The 22889-nt window shown below is 43.5% G+C and overlaps 1 protein-coding gene across 12 annotated transcripts in view; it reads right to left on the bottom strand.

The window, feature by feature from the left end:
* NRXN3 (neurexin 3) overlaps positions 1-22889 on the bottom strand; it is a 1769272-nt gene that overhangs the window by 1196553 nt on the left and 549830 nt on the right. For all 12 annotated transcript variants that reach the window (XM_043472668.1, XM_043472663.1, XM_043472670.1 and 9 more), the window contains 2 exons: positions 6921-7359; positions 144-527 (listed from right to left, as the gene is read on the bottom strand). In XM_043472668.1, the coding sequence (XP_043328603.1) occupies positions 144-527; positions 6921-7359 (823 nt within the window). The remainder of the gene's footprint in view (positions 1-143; positions 528-6920; positions 7360-22889) is intronic.

The following is a 22889-nucleotide window of genomic DNA, read 5'->3' as shown; positions in this document are numbered from 1 at the left end:
TGTCACCTGGAAAGCAGTGAACCCAAGAAAATTCTCCTGCAGAAGCACGCACGCACAGGAGGTCCCAAAAAAGTGTCCGCGATAGCAAAGGAAGCCCAGGCACGTCTCCGCACTCTCACCCAGCGCATCACCGCGCGACTCACCCCGCTCGCAGGTCCGTCCCCAGTAGCCGGTGCCCGTGCAGTCGCAGATGAAGCGGTTCCAGCCATCCTTGCACACCGCGTTGTTCTTGCAGGGGTAGCTGTCGCACTGCTTGGCGCTCATCCGGGAGCAGGAGGACTTCACGCCCGCGGCATTCTGCATCTCCGCCAGCTGCCGGATGTTCTTGCTGCGCCCGTCGATGAACAGGTCGCGGATGCAGCCCACGTAGCCGTAATTGAGCATGGCGGTCCACAGCTCCGTGGGGAGGATGAGGCCAGCGCGGTTCTCCGGCAGCCCGCCCAGGTACATGTCCCCCTCCAGGTCGAGGATCTCGCTCTCCCCACTGGCGGTGAACGGCGTGCGCCTGCTGTTCACTGATATGGTACCTGGGATGGGAGAATGGAGACAAAGAGTGAGCTCACAGCCCTCCTGGCATCCCAGGTGAGCCTGCCAGTTGATGAACCAAATGAAAGGAACCTAGCGGGTGAAATGGGAGACCAGTGTGGCCCAGCCAGGAGAGAACCATGTGAGTGGGGAATGAAAGGCCACAAAATGGTAAAAAAGGACAGTGCAGGCCATTTGGTTTTGGTCCCTGCCAGCTAAGACAGCTGAGCCCAGAGGGGGACCCAGGACAATCCCAGTGGCCAGAACCTAAAACAGTATCTTTTTTTTCCCCTACCTAAAAGCCTTGGCTGAAAGGTTGCATGCCATATAGGCGGACAGCAGCACCATCCTTTCCTGTGTTTAAATCCTAGCTCTGCCACCTACTAGTCAGATAACCCTGAAGAAGTGACTTCACTTTTCTAAGTCCTCAATTTCCTCATCTGTAAAATGGGAAAGGAACTGTCCCACCTCACAGGTTGGCGTGATGGCTGCATGCATGCATGCTAAGTCGCTTCAGTCACTTCCAACTCTGCACCCTATGGACTGCAGGCAGATGAGCTCATATATGTAAGGTGCTTCTTACTCTGGACCTAGGACAGAGTCTATAAGTCCCGCCTGAGTCTTCACCACTGGCTCACCATTGCAAGAGGATGGAGCCTGCTTTTCCGTCTCTCTCTCCTCTCTCCCCATGAGCTGATTCCTCTGTACTTGTCTTAGGTACCCGACCAGCCAGTACGTATTTTCAATACTCATTGCTTTTGATAAATTTTAACTGGAACGTGTTTCTTCGTGTGTTCACTTAACAAATATATATTGGAACCTGTTCTATGTCTAGTATAGTTCCAAGCACAGACATGAACTTGACAGGCACGGCCCTGCTCTCATGAAGCTGATATTCCAGAGCAGGGGAAGAGAAAATAAACAAGTCACTGAATAAACAAAAGAGACAGACAAATGGCAATTGGGAGGAAGGCAGTTAATTGTTTGCAGCAGCCCCAGCAGACAGGTTCTGCTTTCAAGTGTACAGTTGGTAAAGGCTTCTCTAAGTACGTGACAGGTAAGCTGAAACCAGAACGCTGAGAAGGATCCAGGCATGCCAAGTCCAGGGGGAAGAGGAATGTGTCTGGCACCGGGAATGACACTTACAAAGGCCCTGGGGTAGGCAGGAGTGTGACTAGAGTTGAGGATGCCAGAGGAAGTCAACAAGAGATGAGATCAGGGCTGGACAGGGCACACGAGATCACAGATGGAAGCCTGAGCCTGACCTGGGAACTCAGGAACGGGAGTTCCAGTCTTAAACGGCTTCCTAACCCTGTACCAGTCCCTGAACCCAGTTACAGATCAATGTCCTAAACTGCAAAATAAAACTGATATCTGAACATCATGCCAAAACTTCCAAAAATTTAGTCTTCTCAAAGTCCTTTATTGGTACCAGGATAACAGGGCCACCCGTCAGCCAGCTTTCCCTCATCTGCGTCTCAGTTCCCTCAGCTATGACAGAGGACAGCCTGAAGAGCCTGGGAGATCAAATGAGATCAAGACAGTGAAGCACACTCTAAATCACGAAGTCTGCCCAGAAGTGGAAAGCAGAAAGAGCACCAGGGGGCACCGGGCAGCTCAGTCAGGCCTGCTCCCCCAATGCTCCCCTGCAAATTTTCTCCTGGAGAAGCCAGCTTTGCCTTTTTGCTTTTAAATCTTTTAGAAAACCTACATAACAATAAGACTGTCCCGGCCACCATTTTTAGTACTTTCTGTGATTTTCTGCACTCAAGCTTCAGAATAATCTCGAGGCTGATGTTCATATTCCCCTATTTTACAAATGAAGAAAGGGACGCCAAGCCTCAACATCTCTCCTGCACACTTTGCTTTCTTAACTCACCACATTCCACAGAGATAATCTGATCACCAACTAACAGTCAGGAACTTCTATTGCCCAGTGAAGAACAGCACCTGGAACCGATTTAAATAGTGGAGCCTTAAGCAATCCCTTCTGAGCAAAACCCTCCTCTAAGTGTGTGACCACATCTGTTTTGAGAGTCAGTCCTCCAGTTGGGGAATGAAAATAAAAGGTTCCCAAGATCACCTCTCAGTCATATTCTTGAGGATGAGCAGCAGGCACCACAAATAGATACATTTAACTTTTTATAGGGATTTCCAGAAGGCTCAGTGGTAAAGAATCTGCCGGCCAATGCAGGAAACACAAGAGATGCAGGTTCGATCCCTGGGTCAGAAATATCCTCTGGAGTAGGAAATGGCAACCCACTTCAGTATTCTTGCCTAAAGAATCCCATGGACAGAAGAGCCTTGCAGGCTGAAGTCCACAGGGTCACAGAAAAGTCAGACATGACTTAAGTGACTAAACAACAACAACAAAGTTTTTATAACTATTCGTTTTAGTATAGGTCTGTTCAAACTACTGCACAATTGCACTCATCTCACATGCTAGCAAAATAATGCTCAAAATTCTCCAAGCCAGTCTTCCTCAAGTGAACCAAGAACTTCCAGATGTTCAAGCTGGATTTAGAAAAGGCAGAGGAGCCAGAGATCAAATTGCCAACATCCGTAGGATCATCAAAAAAGCAAGAGAGCTCCAGAAAAACATCTATTTCTGCTTTATTGACTATGCCAAAGCCTTTGATGGTGTGGATCACAACAAACTGTGGAAAATTCTGGAAGAGATGGGAATTCCTGACCACCTAACCTGCCTCTTGAGAAATCTGTATGCATGTCAAGAAGCAACAGATAGAACTGGACATGGAACAACAGACTGGTTCCAAATAGGGAAAAGAGTACGTCAAGGCTGTAAATTGTCACCCTGCTTATTTAACTTATATGCAGAGTACATTATGAGAAACGCTGGACTGGATGAAGCACAAGCTGGAATCAAGATTACTGGGAGAAATATCAATAACCTCAGATATGCAGATGACACCACCCTTATGGCAGAAAGTGAAGAACAACTAAAGAGCCTCTTAGTGAAAGTGAAAGAGGAGAGTGAAAAAGTTGGCTTAAAGCTCAACATTCAGAAAACTAAGATCATGGCATCTGGTCCCATCACTTCATGGCAAATAGATGGGGAAACAGTGGAAACAGTGGCTGACTTTATTTTTCTGGGTTCCAAAATCACTGCAGATGGTGACTGCAGCCATGAAATTAAAAGACACTTGCTCCTTGGAAGAAAAACTATGACCAACCTAGACAGCATATTAAAAAGCAGAGATGTTACTTTGCCAACAAAGGTTCATCCAGTCAAAGCTACAGTGTTTCCAGTAGTTATATATGGATGTGAGAGTTGGACCATAAAGAAAGTTGAGCACCAAAGAATTGATGCTTTTGAACTATGGTGTTGGAGAAGACTCTTGAGAGTCCTTTGGACTGCAAGGAGATCAAACCAGTCAATCCTAAAGGAAATCAACCCTAAATATTCATTGGAAGGACTGATGCTGAAGCTTCAATATGCTGACTACCTGATGTAAAGAACTGACTCTTTGGAAAAGACCCTGATGCTGGGAAAGATTGAAGACAGGAGGAGAAGGGGACAACAGAGGATGAGATGGTTGGATGGTATCACTGACTCAATGGACATGAGTTTGAGTAAGTTGGTGATGGACAGGGAAGCCTGACATGCTGCAATCCATAGGGTCGCAAAAAGTTGAATATGACTGAGTGACCAAACTGAACTGATAAGAACAACATACTGGAAAATACCCTCAGGAAGAAATGAAGTTCTTCATTTCTTAAAAAACCCTTCTTCTGAAATTTCTTCAAATCTAAACTTGTTTAAAGAACAATAGAGCCAAGTGGAAATATTCAGAAATGGGATAAGAGCTTTTTTTTCTTTTCAATCATAATATTTACCATCTCCAGAGCATGTAAATGACAGGGGTGTCTCTGATACTGTATTTCTTCCATGGTATGTTGTTTAAAAAATTATTTTCTATCAGGTTTAAGTATTTTTAAATAATCTATTGACAAGAACATATTGTAAAACAAAAAAAATCTAAAAAGTAATATGGTAATTTGTGTTCTTTCTGAAATAATTTGATTATAAAAAATTACTTATGAGACCTAAATTACACTGTATAAATGTCACTTTTAAAACTTGCAAGTTTGACATAACTTCTAAGACCCATTTTTGTGTCTTTAAGACCAATTATTTTGTGTCCCTTTTGAATTTTTAAACTTCTAATTAACAGTGAATATGAAAGTATTTCTGAATAAAAATAAATCTACATTAAAAACATATTAAAATGTTGTTATGCTGCTTTTATATGACAATTATTTGTTTGTTGTTGTTTAGTCACTAAGTCATGTCCAACTCCTTGCAACCCCATGGACTGCAGCATGCCAGGCTTCCCTGTCCTTCACTATATCCCAGAGTTTGCTCAAGGTCATGTCCGTTGAGTTGGTGATTCCATGCAACCATCTCATCCTCTATCACCTCCTTGCCTACTCAGTAAATTTTTATAGGCTTTAATCAAACTTATCAGTGTGTGTTGTATTAAGTCGTTAAGTCATGTCCACTCTTTGCCACGCCATGGACTACAGCACACCAGGCTTCCTGTTCTTCACTGTCTCCTAGAGTTTGCTCAAATTCATGTCCATTCAGTCAGTGGTGCCATCCAACCATCTCATCCTCTGTCGCCCCCCTAGTTTACTCAGTAAATTTTTATAGGTTTTGATCAAATTTATCAGTATGTCAAAGTATTAACCAATGCCATAGCACTCAAGTATAATATTAAAGTGTTTTGTAATCAAAACTTGTTTGTCAAAATTGGGTCTACTGATGGTTCTACCCAGACAAAATAACACCCTACTTGAAAAAGCAATTAGTGTTGAGCATAAACAGAAAGATATGTGGCAATTTTACATGTTCTAGCCTGCCGTGACACAGATAGGTGACATTTAAGCTGTGCCAAGGTCGAGGTTAGTCCATCATGAAAGCCGTCAACCATGACCAGTCCAAAGACCCAATGTGCACAGTCTTAAATAAAAACTAACAGGAGTGTTTCTTTTATAATTCTCAGACAGCTTTCTCGCTCCTCCCCTGCCAACATATTTATGGATAAACTTTGAAAGATTTGGCCTCAGAAGAAATTAAGTTTGTGTGTTTTCTGCTTAAAAAGAACAAAATGCTCATTCTTGCCCAACAAACACATTTCATTTGAAGTCTCTTGGTTCTGATCAAATTTCAGGCAATCAATAAGGCAGCCTGCTGGGCAATAAACCATCCAGGTCTGCAATCTGCCACACGTCTGCCCTTTGCACAGAACCTAAGCGGCTCCTCCTAAGGGCAACACTGCTCATCTCCGCCATCCCTCCAGCTCTGGGAGGATTCAGAAGAGCCATCCGCGCATGCCCGGCCATCCCTGGCTACAGCCTGTTAGGGGAACCTACTGCTTTCTATTATTGGCCAAATGTACCCAGAAACAGAATGTCCAAAAGGAAGGCATTTTTGTGTTCACCAGGAGAGTAAAACCTTCAAAATGTGGCAAACAGAGCCGAGACTTTTCTTGAGTATGATACTACCTAAATGGAGAATCAGGAAATAAATGTGAAATTCAAATGCCCTAATTACTACTCGGGGTGAAATGTCCTTTCTGATGGCACAGGATGTGACCTTCATCTCCACATGTCCACAGAAAGCAGGCAGACTGTTCAGGCATTCCAAAGCCTCAGCTTCTCTATTTGTGTTTCCCCACTCCCACCCTTTGTTACTATTCCAGAGTGGCTATGTACTGCCTGGGGCTAGCTTGTTTGATCCACGGCTGCAGAAACAAAGCCATTTGAAGCAAATGCAGAAGGTTATGAAGAGGAGGGGAGAGTCAGTGAGGTCTGAGCAAACAGTGAGTGAAATATAGGCTTTCACACCAAAGGAAGGCTTTAAATTGAACATGACTTCAGGAAAAATCAATTTGTCTTTTCCTTTCTTGTCATAATTTTCCCCTGCGATATGACTCTTGACAATTATTGAAGGGTGTATTGTTGCATAAACTCTTGCACAGTGCGGCTTATTCTACAAGAGTAATCACATAGTGCAGCATCTGTGATGTCACAGTTGGTTTCTATGGTGATAAGAAAAAGGAGGAGGGGGGGGTGGAAACCATCACACCAGTGACATGACAGTCACTTTGGTAGCAGTGTGAATGCTCCTTGTAAAAGCATCCTCAGTCCCAGGGTCTCAGAGCTATCACTGAAACCATTGTGCAGTGATTGACAAGGGGGATGAGGAGAAGAATGTCAGCCTTTGATAAGACAGGTGTCTTGTTCGGCAACATCATCTTACAACAAGCATTAAGGAGAACAGCAGAAGAATCAGCAAGTGCAAACATTAAAATGAAAAAAAAAAAAACTATAAGGAAAGGGAAGTTTGCACACACCCTGCCTCTTCCTACCTGATCTGCCATCTCGCTGAATATCCACGTGGTACCATTCCCCATCGTTGGCTTTCTTCTGCGTGGCTTTCACTTTAATGGTGCCTGAGCCCATGTCAAGCAGCAGGTACAGGTTGCCATCGAGGAGTTCCACAGCAAAGAAGTCCACCTTGGTGTTCTTCTGGCTCCGCGCATCCTTTCTTTCTTGGGGCTTGCCGTGAGTGAAGAGGATCAGGCCGTTGGGCTCAGTGGTGCGAAAGTCAAAGGAGATGGAGCCCATGCGTTTGGTGTTCCACTTGGGCAAGCTGATGTAAGCCTCTGGGGTCTCAAAGTTGATGGGGTCCAGTGTGGCCACATTCTCACACTTGAATACTACCTCACCATAGATCTTCATCTTGGTGTCCCCAATCCTGGCCAAGCGAGACAGCTCCAGACGGATGTCATTATTCTTATAAACAACCTGTCAAAAGTCAAATAAGTGCCATATGAATCAATCTTGCAAGCTGCAACCATCCATTGCTCACTGGGAACTCAGGAAAAAGGCCCAAGAAGAAGCTTCAGGACACGACAGTCTGAAATAACATGGGAAATATGAGACACAGCACTTGAAAAGCACCTGCACAAAGCTCTGAGGTGCACAGAAGCCCTGAATAAGCCCCTGCATTTCCACTGTATTCCTTTTGTCTGTTTCCTTCTGGCCAATTTTTTGCAGTGTCAAGAAAGTTATACAATGCAAGTAGAAATCTAAAGAGACTGAGTTGCACACACACAAATATTTCCAGAGATATTTACTAAAGTGTCCTCGGTAAAAGACCAGAAACAACCTGAATGACCATCAGTAACAGACTGGCACATCCTTATAATGCAACATTAGGCAGCCGTCAAAAACAAAGCAGTGCTCCCAGCTTTGACATGGGTTTTCTGAGTAATTCTGTGAAGTGAATCAGCAAGGAACAGAACCATGTGCATTATGCTATCATTATGCAAAGTGGGTGTGTGTGTTAGGAAGTGTGCATTTTATGTATATATGTTTGCAAATGCATTAAACATTTTTGGAAGGAAACACAAGAAACTATAAAACGGTCACTGGGGAGAGGATTTGTAGAATTAATATTCAGGAGTGGAGAGAGACTTACTTTTCACTGGTTTTGTTTTACTGTTTTTTTTTTTTTTTTTTAATGACTGTGTTAAGAGTTGGTAGGGAAGATCTATATTTTTCTCCACATTGCATGTATCCTCTATATACACACAATAAGAGAATGAAACACCCTAAAACATTTTAAAGAATTATGACTTTCTAAACTTCATATAACCCATGTAAAACTAGGGATTAATCTTGTTCCCCAAATTAGAATTTCAAAGAGGTTTTAAAGTTGTTAAAACTGAATTCTGATGCAGTGCCCTCAGATAGGTCTTGGTCCTTTGATCTCTAGGCAATGTCACATCCATATCATAACAACAAACAGGGGAAAACAGATGGCAAAAGGGCTAGCATCTGAGTACTGATTATGTAGACCAGTTTGCTATGTCCTTCACATTGTCTTATTCAAATTCTAAATCAGGACCCCAATTTAGGTTCAAATCCCACATCCACTACTTCCAAGCTGTGTGAACTTCAAAGTTATTTAACTGCCTTGGGTTTGCTTCCTCCTTTGAAAATGGGAATATAGGAATAGACTATGTCTTAAGGATGAAATGAGTTACTACATGGGAAGCACTTAGAAAGGGCACAGAGTATGGACATAAACATCTCAGCTATTTTGAGGGTGGCTGTTAACTCACTTGATCCTTTCTGCAGACCTGAGAAAGCTGTCTTATCTCCATTTTCAATAAAATAACAAGACTTAAGTGCTAAACTCTTACAACTCATCTCAGTGATAAAAAGTTAACTGAGTGAGTCATTCCAGTATATTTCATTTAATCCCAAACATCTAGCTGTAGAATTATTTCTCTTCTCTCTCCCAATATGAGGAGAGAATTAAGCAAAGATGTATGCCTTTTCTTATTGATTAACAACAAAGAATTGAAAAGGTCCCTCCTACCATACAACCTTCGCCATGGATGAAATCATGGTCAGTAACACTGATAACAGTAACAATACTAATATTTACTGAGCACCTCCTGCCAGGCGCTGTCCTCGGGATCTGAAGTCTAGCACCCCATCAGATCCTGACAACACCCATTTGAGGTACCTACCATCATTCTCCCATTTTACAGATGCAGAAAGAGACATGGACAGTAGTTAAGGAACCAGTCCATGGTCACATAGCCAGTTAAGTGCCAGAGAAGGACTTGAACCCGGGGAGTTAGCTCCAGAGTCCATGTGCTTCGCCACCTGTAGACATTCAGCACAACGTTGTACTACCAGCACCCATGAGCTCATCTTTCATAACACACTGGAATTCATGCATGTTCAACTTCCCAGTTCAAAAGCTAAATCTCTTAATTCTAGTGGACTGACCATGTGCAAAGAGGAGAAAACAAAACAAAACAAAACTGCAAGATTCTTAGGCAATCACTCAAGTGAGCGAAAAAAGAAATGAAAAATGTTTAATGGCTAGCAGCTTCTCCTTTCTGATCCCCACGCAACAACATGTGAGATCTCTCTGTCATAAGCAAACTGCAGCTTTCTTTGCATTTGGGCTAAACGCCTATGACCAGAGCTCTTGTAAAGGTTAATTATTAACGTAGAACAATAGGGCGTCCCACAGGGACAGACTGAGGCTCGGCTCCATTGAACAATAAATGGAAAAAGAACTCAAACATCCCTACAGGAGGCAGAAGGATAAAAAGAAAAGGGCCTTTTAAAAGAATGTAGCATCCTATGAAGAGGAACTCTTCTGTGAGATGGGTATAGAACCAAGACTGGGACAGACAGTGAATAACTAGAATGCAGATTTCTGGAGACACGGACAAGAGAATCCCAGCTGGGAACTGGCCAGACAAAGACTTCTCTCAAAAGCTCTTTGAAAATGAACTCTCTAGCTACTCCATGGCCCTGAAATTGCTTGTCTATTTATTTGCAGTTTCCACACCTTTCCCACTGACAGTTGAGTAACCTCTCTGAGTCCCATTGTATTTATTTCCAAAGGCAGGAGACTCAATAGCTGTTCCAGAATTGTTCCCCTTTCCCTCCAGCCCCAGCGCAATTATCAAGATTAAATGGGATATTATACCTGGTAGAACATAGAGAATCCTAAATGGTTTGCAAAGCCAGGAACACAATAGTACACCATGTTTTCCAGCAGTACTGGGGTACTAGTGAAAACTGGCAGGGGCCTGAACTGATGTTCTTCTGAGGATCTCCTACCAATAAGAAAGGGGCAGGAGAGCACCTTGTTAGCCCAGTGATATTCAGCTAGGAAGCTCCATGGTTGGCATCTTCACCTCCCCATCCCAACCCCTGCCAACCTGCCCACTGCAAGACCATGGCATGGCCAGGCACAAGTGTAGCAGCACCTTGGGGAGGGCATGATGGCAAGAAACCCCACTGGACTCCCTTACATGGCAAATTAGTATCTAGTATAGTTGTTGTTGTTCAGTCGCTAAGTAGTGTCTGACTCTTTGTGACCCCATGGACTGAGGCACGCCAGGCTTCCCTGTCCTCCACTATCACCAGATGTTTGCTCAAGTTCTATTGAGTCAGTGATGCCATCCAACCATCTTATCCTCTGCCACCCCCTTCTTCTCCTGCCTTCAATCTTTCCCAGCATCAGGGTCTTTTCCAATGAGTCAGTTCTTCACACCAAGTGGCCAAAGTATTAGAACTTGAGCTTTAGCATCAGTCCTTCCAATGAATATTCAAGACTGATTTCCTTTAGCATTGACTGATTTGATCTCCTTGCAGTCCAAGGGACTCTCAAGAGTCTTCTCCATCATCACAATTTGAAAGCATTAATTTGGTATAGTATTTTCTGTAAATTCAGACTTTCATCTAAATGAAAAGCCCTGCCTGATGACTGAACTAGGAAAAGATGGGGCAGTGAGCACCTTGGTTGACAACTAGCCCCGACAAGGAGCAATGAAAGACAAAATGGAAACAGGTCCCAGTGGGAGATGTCACACACCCCGGAATCACAGAGGCAGAATCACAAAGAGTGACAACTCCAACCTCAGGTTTATAAAGGCTGCTGTTTGGACTTGCAGCTTGTCCCGTTGTCAAGTCCTAAGGCTCTCTCAAACCAGCCCCTCCCCTACTCCAGTAGTGCCAGACTCTCTCCACCATCATTTCTCCTCTGGATTTCTGCAACAGCTTTCTAATGGAACCCCCTGCTCCTTCCCGTCATGCTCTCCACAGTTCCACAGTGAATTTTCTGAAACCAATAAATCTGACCAGTGCACTCCCTTGCTCAATAACCCTTCATGTAGACAAGGAGGATCTGCCCCTCTCTCTCTCCCCACTCTTTTCCCTTTCTTGCCCCCCATCTTTTCATTCTCCAATCAAGACAGCTTCAAGCATTTTTGGTTCTTTTAATGATCCTCTATCTCTACTGTGTGTGTGTGTGTGTGTGTGTGTGTGTGTAAGTTGCTCAGTCATGCCCAACTCTTTACAACCCCATGGACTGTAGCCCTCCAGTCTCCTCTCTTCATGGGATTCTCCAGGCAAGAATACTGCAGTGGGTTGCCATTCCCTTCTCCAGGGGACCTTCAGAATCCAGGGATCCAACCAAGGTCTCCCACACTGCAGGCAGATTCTTTACCATCTGAGCCATTTGTTCCCTACTGAACACTTTTCTTGCTCCCATCTACATCTAGTACACACTCATTGTCATTTTGGTCTCAGTTTAGATGCTACTTTCTTGAGGAATCCTTTCTGACATGGTATTGCCCACGATTCTGACAGTTTGGTGGATGTTTTCCTTCTGCACAGTATCTTTTAGCCTTTGACCATGTGTAAGTGTGTTTGTACAATTTTGCATCCTTTTAAAAGTGTTTTGATTTTGAATTATCAAATAAGATGTGCTTAGGACTTTTATCCTTATGTATCAGAGGGCAGACAGAATGAAAACTGCAATCACAGAAAACTAACCAAACTGATCACATGGACCAAAGCCTTGTCTAACTCAATGAAACTATAAGCCATGCCGTGTGGGGCCACTCAAGACGGATGGGTCATGGTGAAGAGTTCTGACAAAACATGGTCCACTGGACAGGGGTTGGCAAACCACTTCACTATTCTTGCCTTGAGAACCCCATGAACAGTATGAAAAGGCAAAAAGAAAGGACATTGAAAGATGAACTCCCCAGGTCGGTAGGTGCCCAATATGCTATTGGAGATCAGTGGAGAAATAACTCCAGGAAGAATGAATAGACAGAGCCAAAGCAAAAACAATGCCCATCTGTGGATGTGACTGGTGATGGAAGTAAAGTCCGATGCTGTAAAGAACAGTATTGCATAGGAACCTAGAATGTTAGGTCTATGAATCAAGATAAATGAGAAGTGGTCAAACAGGAGATGGCAAGAGTGAACATTGACATTTCAGAAATCAGTGAACTAAAATGGACTGGAATGGGCGAATTTGATTCAGATGACCATTATATCTACTACTATGGGCAAGAATCCTTTAGAAAAAAATGGAGTAGCCATTATAGCCAAGAGAGTCCAAAATGCAGTACTTGGGGGCAATCTCAAAAATGAGAGAAATGATCTCTGTTCACTTCCAAAGCAAACCATTCAATATCACAGTTAACCAAGTCTGTGCCCCAACCACTGATGTCAAAGAAGCTGAAGTTTAATGGTTCTATGATGACCTACAAGACCCTCTAGAACTAACATCAAAAAAAATGTCCTTTTCATTATACAGGACTGGAATACAAAAGAAGGAAGTCAAGAGGTACCTGGAATAACAGGCAAGTTTAGCCTTTGAGTACAAAATGAAGAAGGGCAAATACTAACAGAGTTTTGCTAAGAGAACACACTGGTCATAGCAAACACCTTCTTCGAACAACACAAGAGAAGACTCTACACATGGACATCACCAGTTGGTCAATACCAAAATCAGATTGATTATGTTCTTTGCAGCCAAAGATGGAGAAGCTCTATACAGTCAGCAAACATAAGACTGGGAGCTGACTGTGGTTCAGATCATGAACTCCTTATTGCCAAATTCACATTTAACTTGAGGAAAGTAGGGAAAACCACTAGACCATTCAGGTATGACATAAATCAAATTCCTTATGATTATACAGTAGAAGTAACAAACAGATTCAAGGGATTAGATATGATAGAGTGCCTGAAGAACTATGGATGGAGGTTCATGACATTATACAGGAGGCAGTGATCAAAACCATCCCCAAGAAAAAGAAATGCAAAAGGCAAAATGGTTGTCTAAGGAGGCGTGACAAATAGCTGTGAAAACAACAGAAGTGAAAAGCAAGGGAGAAAAGGAAAGACACACCCATTTGAATGCAGAGTTCCAAAGAAGAGCAAGGAGAGATAAGAAAGACTTCCTCAGTGATCAAAGAAAAGAAGTACAGGAAAACAATAGAATGAGAAAGACTAGTGGTCTCTTCAAGAAAATTAGAGATACCAAGGGAACATTTCATGCAAAGATGGGCACAATGAAGGATAGATATGGTATGGACCTAACAGAAGCAGAAGATATTAAGAAGAGGTGACAAGAATACACAGAAGAACAAAACAAAAAAGATCTCCATGACCCAGATAATCACAATAGTGTGATCACTCACCTAGAGCCAGACATTATGGAATGCAAAATCAAGTGGGCCTTAGGAAGCATCACTATGAACAAAGCTAGTGGATGTGATGGAATTCCAGTTGAACTATTTCAAATCCTAAAAGATGATGCTGTGAAAGTGCTGCACTCAATATGCCAGCAAATTTGGAAAACTCAGCAGTGGCCACAAGACTGGAAAAGGTCAGTTTTCATTCCAATCCCAAAAAAAGGCAGTCCCAAAGAATGCTCAAATTACCACACAACTGCACTCATCTCACAGGCTAGCAAAGTAATGCTCAAAATTCTTCAAGTGCAGCTTCAACAGTATGTGAACTAAGAATTTCCAGATGGTCAAGCTGGATTTATAAAAGGCAGAGGAACCACAGATCAAATTGCCAACATCCATTGGATCACAGAAAAAGAGAATTCCAGAAAAACATCTATTTCTGCTTCATTGACTATGCCAAAGCCTTTGACTGTGTGGATTACAACAAAATGTGGAAAATTCTTAAAGAGATGGAAATACCAGACCACCTCACCTGCCTCCTGAGAAACCTGCATGCAGGTCAAGAAGCACCAGTTAGAACCAGACATGGAACAACAGGCTGGTTCCAAACTGGGAAAGGAGTATTTCAAGGCTGTATACTGTCACCCTGCTTATTTAACTTATATGCAGTGTATATCATGCAAAATTCTGGACTGGATGAAACACAAGCTGGAATCAAGATTGCTGGGAGAAATATCAGTAACCTCAGGTATGCAGATGACACCACCCGTATGGCAGAAAGTGAAGAAGAACTAAAGAGCCTCTTGATGAAAGTGCAAAAAGGAGAGTGAAGAAGCTGGCTTAAAACTCAATATTCAAAAAAGTTCGTGGCATCCGGTCACATTACTACATGGCAAATAGATGGGGAAACAGTGGAAACAGTGAGAAACTTTATATCCTTGGGCTCCTAAATCACTGAAGATGATGACTGCAGCTGTGAAATTAAAAGACACTTGCAACTTGGAAGGAAAGCTATGACCAACCTAGACAGCATATTAAAAAGCAGAGACATTACTTTGCCAACAAAGGTCTGTCTAGTCGAAGCTATGGTTTTTCCAGTAGTCATGTATGGATGTGAGAGTTGGACCATAAAGAAAGCTGAGCACCAAAGAATTGATGCTTTTGAACTGTGGTGTTGGAGAAGACTGTTGAGAGTCCCTTAGACTGCAAGGAGGTAAATCAGTCCTGAATATTCATTGGAAGGAGTGATGCTGAAGCTGAAGCTCCAATACTTTGGCCATCTGATGAGAACTGACTCACTGGAAAAGACCTTGATGTTAGGAAAGACTGAGGGCAGTAGGAGAAGGAGACAACAGAGGATGAGATGGTTGGATGGCATCACTGACTCAGTGGATATGAGTTTGAGCAGGCTCTGGGAGTTCTTCATGGACAGGGAAGCCTGGTGTGCTGCAGTCCGTGGGGTCACAAAGAGCTGGACATGATTGAGTGATCAAACTAAACTCAACTGAACTGGACTTGCAGCTCATGCTTAGAAAGTCAGATTGTAAAACAGTTGTGGACAGAAGCTCAGGGCTAAGACACTGTCTCAGAACCACACCTCATGTGTGTCTCCCTAATCTTTCATACAGAGGCACACAGGAACCATACCAGGAGTAAGGCAAGGTATGAGAGCAGGAGCAATACAACAAAAACGGTCACCGCTGATCAAGATTCTATGATGTGCCAGAGACTTTAAAAATGCTAATGTTCATCTTCTACATTAAGGAAGTGAAACAGGTAACGTTAGCCTCATTTTGCAGAAATGAGGTTCAGAGGGGATAGGCACGTGTCTAAGATCACACAGTCCCTTAAGGGCATGATCAGGACTTGAGCTCAGATCCCTCTGACTGCAGTGGGGCAAGGCCATGTTACAGGGGTGGCCGTTTCTAAGGTCTCTGGTAGTGCAGGCTTACCCGTAAAGCAGAAACTCCTTAAATCAGGCACAAAAAACACATCCAGCTCCACCCAGACTTATTAAGCCCTTCACACCTGGCCTGGCCTCTCTAACGGATCCCTACCCTTCCCTTCCCCACTTTGAGGCACTTGGAGGCCTCTGCGTGAACTCTGGTGTCCGGGCTTCTGCAGACTTGCTCATTGTGTAAGTCTCCCAGCCCGCAGTGCCCCCCGCTCCTCTCCCACCTCTAAATGATGCTTCCTCACCAGGATCTACCTCCAAACCCATTCCAGGCCCTCTGACTCCTCTCGTTATTACTGATACCCACCACTTGATAAGCTTGGAATCCTTCCATTGCCTGCCTGTGACGGAGCTGTCTGCCTAACTGCCCAGACCATTGGTCTTGACTGGAAAAGAAACTGCTGTTCTTTTAATATTTTGTTTATTTTTGGCTGTGCCGGGTCTTCACTGCTACGTGCGGGCTTTCTCTAGTTGTGGCGAGTGGAGGCTCCTCTCTAGTTGCGGAATGTGTGCGTCTCATTGCGGTGGCTTCTCTTGCTGTGGAGCACGGGCTCCAGGTACACAGGCTTCAGTAGCTGTGGTGCCCGGGCTTAGCTGCTCGTGGCATATGGGATCTTCCTGAACCAGGGATCGAACCCATGTCCCCTGCACTGGCACACAGATTCAGAACCACTGGACCAGCAGGGAAGCCCCAGGAGAGCTTACTCTAATCTACATGCCGTGCTTTTTGAACTCTTCCATGGTGCTCAAGGAATACGGCAACCCAGGAACGTAAGTCTAAGGGGTAGCAGTTCATGGGAGCATTTAGAAGGTCAGATGGTAAAACAGTTGTGGACAGAAGCTCAGGGTTAAGACACTCTGAGAACAACACCTCTTGTACGTCTCCCTAGTCTTTGATACAGAGGCACACAGGAACAATACCAGGACTGAGGCAAGCTATGATGGCAAGAACAAGACAATAAAGAGTCACCGCCTATCAAGAGCTCATGGGAGTACTTTTCTCCCTCTTCTGCCTTATCGCAGGACACTCTGGACACCGTTTTCAGCTTTCCGGGAGTATATGTCCACATATTCTGCGGTAAATGCCACTTTCCTATGCACTCCAGCAAGGGATCCAGAAGGAATCTGGGAGTGTGGGTGTGTGCCCTGTGGTGCCAAGATGGCCTTGTAGTTCTGCTTCTCCTGTCCAGGAAGAGCAGATTTACCACCTGGCCTTTCTTTTCTCTTGATTTTGAAGTGCCTGTAATCCTCTATGTGTCTACATATAGGGCAATTACAATTAAAAAAACACCAGATCGTCTTATAGGACTGTGACTCACAGACCCGTGACGTGATGACGGAGCATCACTGTTCCGAGCCAGGTCAGTGGAGGGTGTCTGAAGTCAGGACTCTGGGGGACATCCTCTAGAGTATGTGGGCCAGGCGAAAGAGAGCGGCGAAAAGCCAATGTCAGGGGCCTTGGGGTGGAACAGTGTTGACAACAAATCCCAGTAAAGCCTTTTGACTTTATACCCGTGTGCAGAGCAGTTTACATACGACCAGCTACAGACAAAGATTTATTCCCTACCCCAACCTAATCCTTTGACAATAGATAATAACAAAATGAGCTTTTTCTCTTCAGCTTTCAGGATGGTGCAGTTTCTAGATAAACTGGGGGTGGGGGGAGGTAATCTTGTTATTGTGTGTCATTTCTACTCTGGGTAAATAAATAAGCCCTGGGAAAGCACCTTGCGTCTGGGGCAGTCACAGAATCACACATCCTACTTTCTATTACTTCCCCTCTGCCCTTCAGGCAACTGATGACTCTGGTCATGGTGATTTTCTTTCCTAGGGAGTGTCTACTCAACTCATCTGTCACTCAAAACATTCAAGCCTGTTACCTTTCAGTAAGCACAGGTCTTACTTGTTTTACGTAAACCTCAAATATCTTATCAGCGAAACATATGCATTACAGCTTTAAAAATCTGAACCGGCGCCTCGTTGTAGAGGTGCTTAATAAATGCCCATATTTTCATTAAATCAGATGTTGGACCCAGGTGGCAGTGCAAGGGAGAGGCCTACATCGTGGACTTCCCGCCTCAGTAAGTCAGAGTCCAGCTCCACCCCTGCCGGCTGTGTGACCTTGAACAATGGTTAACGTTCTTCACACCGAAGACTTACAGGTAACGCGTCTCATTTCACAGGGTTGTAAGAGGTGTGTGAGGCAATATGTCATAGCTACAAAGTGCTTTAGCAGTTTCTGGTGCCTCAGAAGCACTCAATAAATGGGAGTTACCCCTTCTTCATTTTGTTATTTTCTGTGAGAAGCCATAACGAGATCAACAGAGAGGATCGCCTGACATGGAGTCATTAGAAAGGGAAGATTCCACTACAATATTGTAAAGTAATCAGCCTCCAATTAAAATAAATAAATTAATTTTAAAAAAAAAAAGAAAGGGAAGATGCCCTTGGAGGGCAAGTTCTAAGCCACGTGTCCGCTCAAGAGTCTAATGACAGACTCTTAACAAATTTAACAAATTCTGAAGGTAGGAAAAAAAATTAAAAATTACAAAATCTGGACTTCCTTGGTGGCCCAGTGGTTAAGAATCTGCCTTACAATGCTGGTCTCTGGTCAGGGAACTAAATCTTCCAAGTCTTGGGAAAACTAAGCCCCTGGGCTGCAAGTACTAAAGCTTGTGTGCAGAGAGTCCACGCGTAGCTAAAACCTGATGCAGCCAAATTAGAAAAAAAAAAAATTATATAGTCGCCTAGTGTGGCATTTATAAGATATGAAAACACCTAGTGGTATCCTTTGTCTTTCACACACACCAGGCTTTTGTACAGATTTAGGATTCATGATCCTTAACATCATTTTCTGCCGCAGTGTACCACTGACCAAATTCCAACAGTGAACTTCTAGCACAAATGGGGCAGCAGATGGTCCTCTTAGCTTCCAAAGCCAGAGAAGCTGATATTTGGCGTGGCCAAGGCCACATCTGCACCCCTGGTCTGGCTAACAGGGGTCAGCAGGCTCACTCGCCTGATGAGTTGCAGCTGACACCCAGGCTGGGGCCCTGAGCCCCGCTACTGCACCCCACGGACATCATTTCCAGGGTTGCTATTCTGCTCACAGCACTCAGGGTCTGCCAAGGATAAAAACCGAGCCCCAGAAATAGAAAATGGGGACAGAGTTTCAGACTCGCTAGGCAAGAGCCAAGAAACATCTGAGTGCTGAGGCTCAAAATAAAGGCCCAAAAGACTCCAGCTAAAAGTTGAAACCTGTAGGAGAAATATTGGCTATTAACTAGACTTGAGGTCTGAGAGAAAACAGCAAAAATCTGTAAAGCAATTATCCTTCAATTAAAAAATAAATACATAAAAGAACTTTTTTTAAAGGTTGGGCGAACACACTGTTTATCACAGTGAAGTCTCCTTAATGCACTGTGGTGACCTGAACGGGGAGGAAATCCAAAAGGGAGGAAATATATGTGCATGTGTGGCTGATTCATTCATTCATGTGTTGTGTCAGCACAGTAGAAACTAACACGTCAAGCAACTATACTCCAATAGAGATGAATTTTTTAAAAATAAATTAAAAAAGGCTTGGCAAGCCAACACTCTGTGGGTCAAACAATACACATCTGAAAGCTGGATCTCAAAGACTACCAGTTTATAATCCCTGATCCATGGTTCCAAGCTGAGTGCCAAAGAATTGATGCTTTTGAACTGTGGTGTTGGAGAAGACTCTTGAGAGTCCCTTGGACAGCAAGGAGATCCAACCAGTCCATCCTAAAGGAGATCAGTCCTGGGTGTTCATTGGAAGGACTGATGTTGAAGCTGAAACTCCAATATGTGGGCCACCTGATGTGAAGAACTGACTCATTTCAAAAGACCCTGATGCTGGGAAAGATTGAAGGTGGGAGGAAAAGGGGACGACAGAGGAGGAGATGGCTGGATGGCATCACCAACTCGATGGACATGAGCTTGAGTAAACTCCAGGAGTTGGTGATGAACAGGGAGGCCTGGCATGCTACAGTCCATGGGGTTGCAAAGAGTTGGACATGACTGAGCGACTGAACTGAAGGTTCCATTTGCAAGAGAGTGGTAGGAAAAAATAAAAGGGACAGAAAACAAGCTGGAGTCCTAGGAAGAATCCAAACAAACTTCAGTACTTAACTTGCATCAGCAAAGTCCTCAGACCCTTCCTCATTTAAAAAAAAAAAAAGCCCTACCCAGAGAGAGGAGCACATGAGCAAGCATTGTGCACCAACCAGCTGGTCTGACCTTATAAACCCAGGGCCATGGATGCCAGCCCAAGAGCCTCACTAATGACGCAAGTCATCACCACTTAGGCTGAAGACAGGCAAGCACTTATTCCCTTGATGGATTCTTTAAGAGAAAGCAATGATCATGTAAGTCTGTGGTCAACTACAGATAGAAACACTAAGTTTAAGACTTCCAATCTCTGGCATAGTGAAGGTCTCAATTTTATTCTTCTAGAAGGAGAACTTTCTTAGGCTCTAGAGCATGCAGGCTTCAGTAGTTGCAGTGCACAGGCCTGGCTGCCCCGTGGTGTGTGGAATCGTCCCAGACTAGGGATCAAACCTGTGTCCCCTGCATTGACAGGCAGATTCTTAACCACTGGACCACCAGGAAGTTTTAGGACTTTTTTTCAACTAAAAGGTTGATTAGGCACATATGTCTATGTGTTCCATAGAAAAGATTTTCAGCCAACCAAATCTGTGGGGTATTTAAGATACCATAAAAGTCCAGTCTATCACAAGAAGTAAGATGTGCCAATTCATTCTTCCAGAGCCTTCTAAGATTTTGCTAAAATAATGAACCAAGAACTTGGCATAGACAGACCATATACTTGGCATAACCAGAACCAGGCAAAGAAATAAGATGTGAATGTCCATGTATGGGCCATAGTTCTCCAAGACAGGCCTTATCAGTGAATAGTGAAAAGGTTTCTGGATAATTTAGAAAAGTTTTCCAGGTGACCCTGTAAACCACAACTGGACAGAAAACTCTCCCATCTCTTAGCGCCATATTGGTAAATACACGTTTCTCTTCTTCCTTTCTGGAAGATGGCATTGCTAACTGCTCTAATTCTATTCTACTCCCTTTCTCATTGAACCCAAATGAAGCCTCAGAATTCAAGGTGGTGCTCTATGAAGTTATCACCAAAGAGCTGAAACTTGAGGTGAACCTACCTATACTTCGGTTACCCTCTAACATGAAAGCCAATGTAACATAAATGAAGAATATTAAGCCAAGTTAAAGTAAGCTTCCCTGGTGGCTCAGATGGTAGAGAATCTGCCTGCAATGAAGGAGACCTTGGTTCAATTCCTGGGTTAGGAAGATCCCCTGGAGAAGGGAGCGGCAACCCACGCCATTATTCTTGTCTGGGAGATCCCAGGGACAGAGGAGCCTGGCAGCCTACAGTCCATGGTGTCACAAAGAGTTGGACATGACTGAGCGACTAACACTTTGACTAATGCAAATTAAGAATACTGGAAACAAAAGAAAATCCATGTAAATATGCTAAATAACTTTAGCTCTAGACCATGGAAGACAAAGGTAACATGAAATATAATCTGATATGAAATGCTTAGAAATCTTGGAGGATGCTTTAGATCAGAATTGGAATGAGATACCTGTCACTCCAGTTAATGAGTGTGCCAGGGTCTGTAATCAGAAACTTGGCCCAGATTGTATTTCTCTTCCCCCTGCTTTTTAGGAATGGCACTGGTATGATCTTCTAGACATTATAAACAGGCTGTGCATTTCTGATGGGGCAACTAATGGATCCCCAGTGTCTGGCACACAGTTGAGGCTCAACAAATTTAACACACTCTTAATTCTTAATTCTGATATTTTCTTAAGTACTACACAGATCTGCCCTGTGAATGCCTACATTTATTTCTGTCTTAAAATATTTGACGAGGGCACCAACCTGACTACAGTGAAAGTTACATGTCACAAAGAGGGGAACTAGGATCAGATGAGTAGGTGGTACTTCATTATGAAAAATTCTAAAAATACAGTCATTATGCAGTTGAGGGAAAAGGAACCATTAGAGTAGAGAGGAAGCCTTTAGCAGTTTGACTAGAAAGGTGACAAAATTTAAAATGTGCCTTCCTGAATCACTAGTAATCTACTGTTATTTTTATTCCAAGGACTAGAAATGACTCCGATCATTTTACTGTTTTCTCTGGGGATAAAATGTCCTTTCCGCTTGAAACTCTTCAATGGTTCTGTACCAACTTCAGAATCAAATTCAGACTTCTAAGCATTACATAAAAGTTGTCCTGATCTAGTCCATCTTCATCATCACCAACCTTGCCAAAGTTCTGTGGTTCTTCCAATAAACCATCCCTGGCATAAGCCTCACCTAGATTCTCCATCTGAATAACTACTGCTCACATGAGAGGCACAGCTCGAGTATCACCTACTTTGGAAGCCTTTCCCAACATTCTTGCCCATTCCACTTCCACCCATAGCTTATTTCCTTCCCTCTGCTCCCATAGCTCCACATTCTGCTATTGTAGAATTTATCACGCTGTGCTGAAATTGTCTGTCTATCCCCAGTAGACTGGGAGTTTCTCAAGTGGAAGACTTGGTCTTTTTCCTGTGTTTCCCAGTCTGTTCCAGTGCCTGGCACAAAGTCAGTATATATATTTTAGGAGGATGGGGAAGAATGGAGAGAAAGAAGGGCAAGGAAAATCAAAGTATATATCCTGATACCTCTAAGTCAAAGAGGACTGTAAGGCAAAAAGAAGGCTCTACATTCATTCTGCTTGACAATAAGTAAGGAGACAAGAATATGGAAAACTAAAGTATCACAGTTAAAAGCATCTGGTGGAACCACTGAATAGTTAGTTGTTTTCCCTAGTGTGCATGCTTAGGAAATGTGCTTATATTTTAAGGCTATAAATATGGAAAGTTCTGCACCCTAGAATGGCAGCTGTCATTAGTTTGTGTGTCTTGGCAGAACACTAACAGAAGCAGCAGCAAAAAAAAAAAATCCAATTGCAAATTCTAGCAAGATGCTCTAGGAGATTGCCTGATGAAGCTCAGCATCAACACTGCTTCCCACTCTGCAGCCTGCTAAGAGATGACTGCTCACCTCTTTATGACCATGTAGCCTGGACTGTCAGAAAAAACAGATTTTGAAACAATACCTCAAAGCTCTTATCCCCTGCACCCAGAGACCAAAAAAAAAAAAGAACAAGAATGAATCCCCAGCAGTGAAGCCTTTGACCATAGCTAGCAACTTCTGGCTGCTACCAACTATCCTGCAAGAATATAGATTGCAAGAGGAATGCCAAATAGCTTTTGAAGAAAGATTTTATGAAAGGCCCAAAGGC

Source organism: Cervus canadensis, chromosome 6, assembly GCF_019320065.1.
Source record: "Cervus canadensis isolate Bull #8, Minnesota chromosome 6, ASM1932006v1, whole genome shotgun sequence".
Lineage (NCBI taxonomy): Eukaryota > Metazoa > Chordata > Mammalia > Artiodactyla > Cervidae > Cervus > Cervus canadensis.
Note: the sequence above shows the minus strand (reverse complement) of the source record. Positions and strands in the feature narration are given on the sequence as shown.